The 10,183-nt window shown below is 51.1% G+C and overlaps 1 protein-coding gene across 6 annotated transcripts in view; it reads left to right on the top strand.

Moving 5' to 3' along the window:
• Positions 1 to 327: 327 nt before the first annotated feature.
• INTS10 (integrator complex subunit 10) overlaps positions 328 to 10,183 on the top strand; it is a 61,644-nt gene continuing 51,788 nt past the window's right edge. For 5 of the 6 annotated variants that reach the window (XM_019534166.1, XM_019534163.1, XM_019534167.1 and 2 more), the window contains exon 1: positions 350 to 514. In XM_019534166.1, the coding sequence (XP_019389711.1) occupies positions 386 to 514 (129 nt within the window). In that variant the 5' untranslated portion in view covers positions 350 to 385. Of the gene's footprint in view, positions 515 to 10,183 lie in introns of all 6 variants that reach the window. The other variant, XM_019534165.1, reaches the window with a different exon arrangement.

Below are 10,183 nucleotides of genomic sequence, written 5' to 3' on the forward strand. Positions count from 1 at the left end.
TCACGCACGACACTACATTTTGAATGCTTTTACTACTTCTGATCACACATGGCACCAGGGCTGAACTCACTGCACCCCCTAGTCCCCGCCCTCTACCTCACACCCCGCCTCCCCGCCCGGACCCAGCCTCGCGGGCCAAGCTCGGTGGGACGGAGATAAATGCTGTCACCATGGCGACGAGGGCGGAGCAGGCAGGCAGGCCGGAAACCCCTCTGCTGCCACCAATTCAAAAGGCGGACGCGGCTCCCGATTGCAGCGGCAGCGGTGACGTCGCCACGTGGCCCGCAAGGCCCCACCCCCGCCTCTCCCCTAGTCATTGGAGCTGAGTAGGGAGTGCGGCCACTCGCGCATGCGCGCTGGGTCTCCATGAGGGAACCGGCGGAAGATGTCGGCACAGGGCGACTGCGAGTTCCTGGTGAAGCGCGCCCGCGATCTGGTACAGGGCGACCTGTGGGCGGCCAAGGCCTGGCTCATCACGGCTCGGAGCCTCTACCCGGCCGACTTCAACATCCAGGTCGGAGCGGCCGCCACAGCCCCGGCCCCTCGCACCTTTTCCCGCCCTGCTTCGCGGCAACCGCTAGCCCCGCCCTTTCCCCGCGGTGGGGCGTGAGTGTGATGGAGGGGCAGGTGCCGGGTGCAGAGGCAGGGCGGAGGCAGGCACAGGTGCCGGGTGCAAAGTAGGGTGCTGAACCTGGGGGGAATGAGAGGATGTAGGGGAGGTGCTGTGTGCAGAGGTGGAAGGCTTCTTGGGTCAAATGGCAGTTTGCCCACTTTGAGGCTGTCAGGGCTGCCACTGCTGCTTTACTAGGAGCTTGGACCGGTGGGTCTGTCTAAGAGGCTTGGGATAGGGATGCTCCAGCCTCAGGTAGGGCTCATGCTCAGCATGACCCACCCAGATACCCTCAGTGAGGGCGAGGGCACCTGGTGGACCAGCCTATACTCCACCCTCATTCCATGAGCTGCTGGGGACCTCAGCTGGCAGCTCCTCATGGAGCCATCACCAGGGCCATGTGTCTGCCATGTTGTATGGGCACCTGTGACAGCTGCCCTTTCCCTCTCCAGAGGGAGACCCTGGCACACACCAACCTCAAGTGCACCAGGCTGCAGCCTCATCACTGCCTCCAAGAGCCTTCTGCTGAGGTTCTGGCTGCCCCCTTGCTCCCTGCACTGCTGTGTTTATGCATTCCCCACCAGGGGCCACACCAAGTCCCAGGACCTTCTCTTGGCTTTAGCCAAGCTGCCCATCCATTTGTCCAGAAAAGAAGCTCTAAACCAGAGGATCCCCCGTGGCCATGGGGCCATCTTTCTGTCCCTCATTTGTTTGCATCTCTGGGCAGAGTTTCACTGGGCATTTTGTCCTCTGCTTCCTTTGTCTTGTGGGAGCTAGGCGAGGTGCTCTGCTTCATATCTCCCCTTGGGATACTTGTTGTTAACCTTTGACTTTCCCTTTCCATCCCTGTTATCTCACTGGCTTTCCCTGGTATTTAGTTGTTATGCATTCAGTCAGTTGCCTTTTAGAGGGTTTAGGCCCACTGTTTCGTTGTATAACAGATAGGCCTGTGTCAGGCAGGAGTGGGGCTGGACTAGATGATGTCTGGAGGTCCCCTCCAGTCTTGCTTTGTTATTTCTGTGACTTCAGCCTAGTCACACAGTTATAGTTGAACCTGAATGGTTGAACTTGTCAGTTTCTGATCGGAGAGAGGTACCTGGCCAGGTTAGGTAGGCCTTAAGATACGAGTATGCCTTAAACTAACTGAATTGTAGATGCATCTGCTTGTGGGAGCCACCTCTCCCTTCATCTCTGAGCCAGTCAGTCCAAGGGTGTCAGACTCACCTTGTGCCCCAGACTGAACTGGGGGGCTCCTTGCAGGTGGGATCCAGCCTAGGATACAATGTGGCTCTGGTTGGGGTCATATAGCAGCAGCTCCTGGACAGGGCAGTGACAGGGCCAGTGGCCAGGGAGGTAGTGCTAAAGTGGTTGCAGTGGGCAGAGTGGCCAGAAGGTGAATGGGGTTGTCTTTGCCTCATTCAGCTTTCCTGCTGCTGGTTGCCACAGCCACTGGGGCCCAAGGTCCCTGGATTTAGCAGGCCCTTGCTCCTGGCTACACTCCCCAACTAGCAGTTCCCTGCTGGCAGTTTCATAGACATTAGGGCTGGAAGGGACCTTGCAAGATCACTGGGTCCAGCCTCTTTCCCGAGGGGCAGGAAGTCAGCTGGCATCAGTTCAGCCCAGCAAGATAAGCATCCAAGGTTTTTTTTTTGTTTTTTGTTTTTGTTTTTAAAAGGTATCCATAGTAGATGCTTGCATCACATCTGGGAGGGAGTCTATTCCTGACTCTGGAGGCTTGGGCGGTAAAGAAGTTTTTCCTTATGTCCAGTCTAAAACAGTCTTTCAGCAGTTTGTGACTGTTAGATCTTGTCTTCCCTTGAGGTGCCCTGGTGAACAGATAGACATTTTCCCAGTTCCTGATATACACCCTGATATACTTATAGGCTGCCACCAAGTCACCCTTCAGCCTTTGCTTCTCCAGGCTGCAGAGTCCCATGCCTCTCAGCCTCTCCTCATAAGGCCTGTTCTCTTGACCTCTAATCATGCACACAGCTCTCCTCTGGACTCCCCCAAGCTTCTCCACATCCTTTCTGAAATGTGGAGCCCAGAATTAGATGCAGTACTCCAGCTATGGCCTCACCAAGGTTGAGTAAAGTGGGAGGATGACTACTTGGGTCTTGCTTGAGATGCACTGGAAGATGCAAGCCAGAGTTTTATTTGCTTTGCCGGCCGCAGCATCACATTGGTGGCTCACGTTCATCTTGTGGTCAGTCATAACTCCCAAGTCTCTTTCGGTCATGGTGCTAGTGAGTGTAGCACTGCTGAGCCTATAAGTATCATGTGGGTGTTTTCTCCCAAGGTGGAGCACCTTGCATTTCTCCGTGTTGAATTGGAAGTTAGTTCAGACTAATGCTCTGAGTTAGTCTATAAGGTGCACCTTTACCCTGCCTATGCCTTAGTTCATGATGTGAGAGTCTTGTCCTCTAAGAAGCCCTGATGAGCAAGTGCCCCTTATACCCTGCCTTTGGGATGGCCAGTATCCTTTTTATTTTCATAGCTTCATGGAAGGCACAGCCACAGTAATTTAAACATTGGACAACTCATAATCAGCAGGAGGTTTTTTTGTTTTTTCTTGCACTAGGCAAAAACTCTAAAACCACACTTCTTTAAGCAAGAAGCTTACTTCACTGAGCCTTCTGCATAAGTAAAAATTTGATTCATTTAGCACTCACTGCTTTCCAGAAAAGCTAGGTTTTGTCTCATGCTTTGTGCATCCCTTTGCACTTCACTGGGGATGCTCAGGGCTTCAGAGCAACATTTGTCTATTTTGAGTTTACTGAAAAGTAAACCATGCAGAACCAGTCCATTGGCACAGAATCCTGAGTCCCACCTGTATAATCTTTTCAAGCAAAAGACAAAGGTTGTTATCCCCTTTATAGGCACTGTGACATGGTTTTCTTCTACAGAGGATGTAAGAGGATCTATAAATGAGGTGGTTTAAGAATTTCCATGACACAACTGCTTGTTTAAATTGTTTACTGTGTAGCTGAGCTTTCACTCCTTGAGGCTGAGGTTTTCCAAATTTTGTTTCTCTCTCGAGGCAGTCTTTTTCCACCCCCCCACCTCAAGATTGAGCAAGCATCTAATGTACCCCTCATCCCTCTAATGTTAGTCCTTTGCTCAGGAGATCTGAATTTCCCTACCGGCTTTGTCATCTTTTTTGGATTCACAATCCTAAATGTGTACTAATAAAAGTCAACCTGGGCCTGGGGAAGCAAGTCATCCCCTAGTGGCTCCCTGGCCCCCTCCTTGCTTGCTCCTTCTGGCCTCTCAGGGTCCCACCCTGTTGTCTTAGGTCCTTCTCTGGGCTGAGGCCCTCCTGGCCTTGGCCCACTTTACTGTAATCTAGCTGGGACCCTCTGCCTGAGCTCCACTGTCCCAGGACCTTTTGGCTCCTGGGCCCCATGGCCCTGGTCTTTTCTGTCTGACATCACAGTCCTTCTGCCAACAGTAGTGCTCCCCTCCTTCAAAGGGGCTGAAATCTGGGGTGCCCTTGGCACCTTTTTCAGTGGCTGCCTCCACCTTTACAGGCACAGCCCAGTCCTGCAGTATTTAAATAAAAGTGACAAAATCTGGGCATCTGCTGTCAAACAAAAGGTTTCCTACCCTGGGTCAACACTACACCATGCAACAAGCCACAACAGAAGGCCCCCAAATACTTATCTTTTGTTGTCTGGTGGTGCAGAAGCTTCCTTGCAGCTTCCCTGCAACCTGGAGTCCTTTGTCCTTGGCCACTTGGGCTCCTTTCTTCCCTGGCATCTTGCAGCTTGCAGGGCCAGACTGCCCATTTTGTCAGGCCTTAGGCTTATATGTCTCTCTGGATCACCTGACCTAATACTTCTGCTCAGGGCCTGTCAGTCACTGACTGGTGCTGGCTGCATCTGAGGCAAATGGCCATTTTATTTATTTATGACTGCCACCATCAGTCAGTTTGTCTGGAGGCTGGAGCTGACCAACTGAACTGTGGCTCCCTCTGTCCTTCAGTGATTGGGAAGGGACCCCATTAAAACCCTTCCCTCCCCCATTCTTTTCCCAGGCTTATAGTCCAGCTGTTCCTGCTGGCTCACTTCCTTGGTCTTCCAGGAAAAGAAGTCTGCATTGCTGTGCTGTTTTCCTTGCCAGTGCTCTATGCAAAAGTTTAAGAGTTGCAGGCTTAAGCACCAGTAGGTTGACTGGGAGTTGTTCCCCTTCATCCGGTGGAGCCACTTTAAAGGTATGTGGTCCATTGCTACTGTGACTTTCTTCTCCAAAAGGTAATAACAGAAACTCCTCACCGCCTACTTTCTGGCTAAGCATTCTTTTTCAGTGATGACATATGATCATTTGGGGTGGGGGGAGTGGGGTGCAATTTGTGGCTGATATAAGCTACTTTCTGGATATTCTTCCCTATTTTCTTTTTTGCTAGTACTTCCCCTGCAGCCATGTTGAATGTGTCAGCTTGCACCAGAAATAGTCTTTTGAAGTCTGGTGCATGTACCTCTGCTTGTAAGCATAGGACATCATTTACCTCCTGGCAACTCTTTGGTAGCTTCAGGAGTCCGTTAGACTTTGTTTGGGGCTGCTGCCTTACCTCAGGTAGGGGTGTTGTGAGATCAGAAAACATAGGCCCTGTCCAACAATAATAGTTAGCTAGGCATGGGAAGGCGTGCACCTACCTTTTCATACATGGCATAGGGTAGTCCTCCTCCAGTGCTTGCTTTCTGTCAGCCAAGGGCTTCATTTCCCCGCTTTCCACCAGGAATTCAAGGTATTATGTTTCCTCCTTGCATAGGGCGCACTTTTTTTTTTTATGAAAATGGACTTAATGAAGCATCCATTCTTCTAACATTGCCCTGAGAGCTTTCAGGTGTTTGTCCCACCTCCATAAGAAAAGTATTACACCATCAATGTGAACAACCATATAATCTTAGTAGGGTGCTAACATGTGATCCATAAGCTTCTGAGAGATAGCCACAGCTCTCTGCAACCCAAAAGGTATTTGGGTGAATTCATATAAGCCCCATGAAGTGGTGAATGCCATTTTCTCTTGGGACTAGCATTCTGTGAGGTCTAAAGTAGAGATGAACTGAGCTCTTCCAATCCTTTCAATCGGGTCCTTTAATTCGTGGCATGGAATAAACGTCACATTTGCTATTTCATTTACTTTCCAAAAATCCACACACGGGCATCTCATGCCATCCTTTTTTGGAACCATTGTAATGTGGCTTCACCACTTACTGTGCATCCTGAATGGTACCCCTGGCTGACATCTGACATACCTCCTCTTTTACCTGTTCCTACAGATGCTGAGGAGCACACATCCAGCCCTCTCTCGTGATTCTTTTAAGGATTGCTGTTTGGTGCTTGACTAGCCTGATTAATTCTGGTTGTTTGGTAAAGATCTCAAGGAATTCTTACACTATCAATTCCATCTGAGTTCATTTAAGCATCTGACAGTTGACCTCCCAAGGCTACCAGGTCTCCACTCCTTTGTTCTCCTTCCTGGGGTCCCAACTCTGGCTAGTCTGGGTAGGGTGCTACAAACATAACTTCCCTCTCCCTCCATGTCTTCAGCACGTTGATATGGTACATTTGGTGGGTTTTTCTTCTGCCTGGCTACCACACTTCATAGTCTGTGGGTCCTGTTCTCCTAGTGACCTCTGGTGGTTCTTGCCATTGGGCACAGGGCCATTGGTTTAGATGTCTCATCTGGAAGAAGGACTAGCACGTAGTCTTCCAAGAACTGCCTTTCCCATTCCTGGAGGTTGTATGATGTGGCTGGCAGATTCTTTCTTGTGGCTGCCCTGGCCAATTTGAACCATTCCTTAAGCTGCAGCACATGCTTGACCAGGTTCTTTGCTGACTCTTCCTGTACCCCCCAAGCCCTCCTTAATCAGGTCTAAAACCTCCCATGGCTGGTGCCCATGTAGTAGTTCAAAGGGGAAAAATCCAGTTGACTCTTGAGACACCTTCCAAAAGACAAACATCAATGACACCAGCAGTGTATCCTAATATCTGGGATCCTTACCTATGATCTTTCTAAGTATTCCTTTCAGCGTCCAATTTGACTCTTTCAACTAGTCTGTCAGTTTGTGGGTGATTATACTGATGTCTGCAGTCTTTCAATACTTAGTTCTCACATGCTCTTTCAGACACTTGAGATGTAAACTTGATCAATTTGCTGCCTTGATCAGTCAGTATCTCCTTTGGCACATATTTTTCAGTAACTCAGCTGCAATCATTGGTGTGCTAATCGCCCTAAGGCAGGGGTGGGCAAATGTGGCCCATGGGCCAGATGGAGCCTGCCAGGCCATTCTATTCAGCCCTTGGGACCCTAAAAAATGTAGAAAATTAATATTCATCTGCCCCTGGCTGCCTGTCATGGGGCCCTCGATGGCTTGCCAGAACTCAGTAAGTGGCCCTCAGCTTAAAATAATTGTCCATCCCTACCCTAAGGGGGACTATCTCTGAATGCCTTATGGCATAGTGTATCTTGGTGTAGGTGTATTACTATCTGGCTGTGCTCTTTGTAAACAGTCCTACAGTGTATATAGCCACCCTTTCAAATGGTTCCTCCATTAGTGGCATTGGCAACAGTGGGGCTTTCTGAGATCCCTCTAGGTCTGTCCACTGGCATTCTGGCCAAGGCCTGTAAAAAATCTAGCACCTCCTGGTGAATCCCAGGCCAGAAAAACTGGAGGAGAAGGCAGTCTCATGTCTTGCCACTTCCTAATTGCATCTTCTCAGAAACCTCTATGCTTTTTAGCATGGCCTCCTTTACCTTGTCATAGTCTGCGGCATCTGACCTAGGTAAAACTCGATATATAACATGGACTTCCTCTACTAGCAGTATACCCAATTGTGGGACCCATGCTTGTTTCTCACAGTGGGCGGCTGTGACAGTCCTCTCCAGTTCGTCTGTGAATGCTTCAGGGTCATCTTCCTTGGTCTGTTGCTGCAAGACCATGCTGTGGCCCTGCCTCTGAGACTTCCTGTATTGTAGGTGAGCATTTTTGCTATTGCTTTCTGGTTTTCTATGACCATCATTTGCAGGGTTTTGGCCTGTTGAAACTGCAAGTGCATCAGGCCTTCTGTCTTTGTTCTCCACTTCTGAGCCTCTCATTAGCCATAGTTTGCTGCTGAGCCAACAGCCGTATCAGCTGCTCTATCTCCATTCTCTATCCTAATGAGCCTGGCAACTCACACTTGGCCCAAAGGTCCTTCATAATTGGCAAGGTGGGCAACTCGCCAACAGTGCTGCCCAGTCAATGCATCAGTGTAGTGTGCCCAGTGCTAAGATGGCAAAATCAATCCCTGGTGGCCACTTGGACTCCATGTTGCTTGCCCCCTCTGGCTTCTCAATAGGGGTGCAGTGATAGAGATTTTTTGGGCCCATACCAACAGCCAATTTTTAAGGAGGCATATTGGTTGATACCGATCCAATTTTTTGATACACAGCCCAGGAGTTTGAAGAGCAATGTCTGTCTGGTAAGTCTCTTGTGGGGGAAGGGGCATCAGGAGGGTATACACATTGAGGTGCCTGTGGTGAGGGAGGGGTTGGGCCTGGGTCAGGGTCAGGTGCTGGCTAGTTGGGGCTCATGCGGGAGGGGGCAGCAGCTTCAACCACTGTGTGCACCCTGGGAGGGAATGGGAGGTGTGTGCCTTTGGATCTGTGTGGGGTAAGGGCAGGCTGCTGCTGCAGGCTGGAACCAGGGATATGCTGGGCTATTCCTGGTGGGGGGGCCTTGGCCCACTTTACTCTAGCTGGGTGTTTCTGCCCAAGGTTCAGGATCCTGGGCTCCTTTTGGTCCTCGTCTTGCCTCTCACAGGCACTGGGCTCCTTGGCTGTAGTCTTTCTATCTGACACCACAGTCTTTTTGCCTACAGCAGCGCTCCCCCCTTTCAAAGAGTAGGGTAGGGGTGGATCTGGCCTGCCAGGCAGTCTTATCCAGGCCGCAGGTGCCCATCAAATAATTGTAACCCACGCAGCCTGTGCGCCTCACTCTCACCATCGTGGGCAGAAGGATCTGGCCTGGCCAGGCCAGCAGCAGCTTCTGAGCAGGGCTGCTTGGCTTCCCCACTGCTGCAGCTCCTGGGGGAGCTGCTTGGCTTCCCCAGTGTCCGGCTTACTCTGGGAAGCAGGTAGGGAAGCAGTGGAGGTTGAGGGGGAAAGGGAGTGTGGGGCTGGAGCTGGCGGCAGCATGGACCCCATGCCTGGGAGGTGGTGGGAGCACAGAGCTCAGCAGGGCAGGCTGTAGACATAGGGGAGGATCCTCCACACACATACCCCATGGTGCACAGCCCCTGCCAGCAGCAGGAGTTGGCATGTGCTTGGGGCCTATGCAGATGCTGCCACATGGCTGTAGCCAGCACTGCACATGGTGGCAGGGAGCACAGCCAGGTTGGCCTATGTCTTGCATGGAGCTCCGCACAAGCACCTGCATCTCCTTCTCCTGGCATTTGTGCACTGCCAGAGGAACCTCATGCAATGGAGCCAGCTGCCATTCCCGCTTCCTGCTGTGCAGATCCTAGGACTCCGCCGAAAGTAGAGGGGAACCCAGCCACCTGCTTCCTGTCGGAGCCCCAGGACCTGCACAGTAGGGGGTGGGAAAGGCATCTGGCTCCATCACATGGGGCTTCCCTGGTGGCATGCGAGTGCTGGGAGCTCCACATGTGCTGTGGGGAGTCCCATGCGATAGAGGCAGGCTGGCCTGGCTGTACTCCTTGCCAGTACATGCAGCACTGGCCAGAGCTGTGTGCTGTCGGGCAGCAGCATCTGCACGGGCCCCAAGCACGCACTGCCTCCTGCTGCTGCTACTGCTGGCAGGGTGTGTACACCATGGGAGGTCCCCACACTCCTCCCCACCCCCTACAAACACCACACACCCACACCCTGTGCTTACAGCCCCCTCACATATACACCCCCCACATCTCCTACACACAACATATAAGAGTAAGACTTGATTTTTAAACTATTATGCTATCACCTCTATCTACAATACGCAAACACAAATCATGATAAAAATATTTTTTGTGATAGAATATGTTATAGTAGGTGTTTGACATTTAGAATATGATTTTTTTTTTTTTCTGGTTCCAAGATAGCAATCCTCTCTTGCCAAAAGGAGTACTTTGGGGGAGGGGGTGGCCACAAGGGGGCAAGGAGAGGGACTTCCAATGGCAAAGGTCAGGTCTTGGGGCAGGACTTCTGGTCCTAAAATGATGACCAAGGGAGCGGAGCTATCCTTGTGGCCCTTCACAGCTCATCAAAACTGGTTAAGCAGCCTTCCAGCTGAAACTGCCTACCCCAGTCTAGGACCTGGGGTGCCCTTGACATCCTTCTTGATGGCTGCTTCTCCTACACCCACAATCTGGTCCAGTAGTATTGATGCTTAAAGCGGTTTGTTTCTCTGGAGGCCACCAAAATCACAGACACACACTCATTAGATGGCACAAAAGGTGTATTTGCAAATAGGGTCAGAGCAGAGTCAAAAACTCAGATTACTTTGAACCCCCCAAGGAGTTTTGCAGGCTGTATTTATCTTTTTCCTCCTGGGCACGTGTGCAGAAACAGGAACTCTTACAGCTCACTTC

Source organism: Crocodylus porosus, unplaced genomic scaffold (assembly GCF_001723895.1).
Source record: "Crocodylus porosus isolate Cpor-Errol unplaced genomic scaffold, CroPor_comp1, whole genome shotgun sequence".
NCBI lineage: Eukaryota > Metazoa > Chordata > Crocodylia > Crocodylidae > Crocodylus > Crocodylus porosus.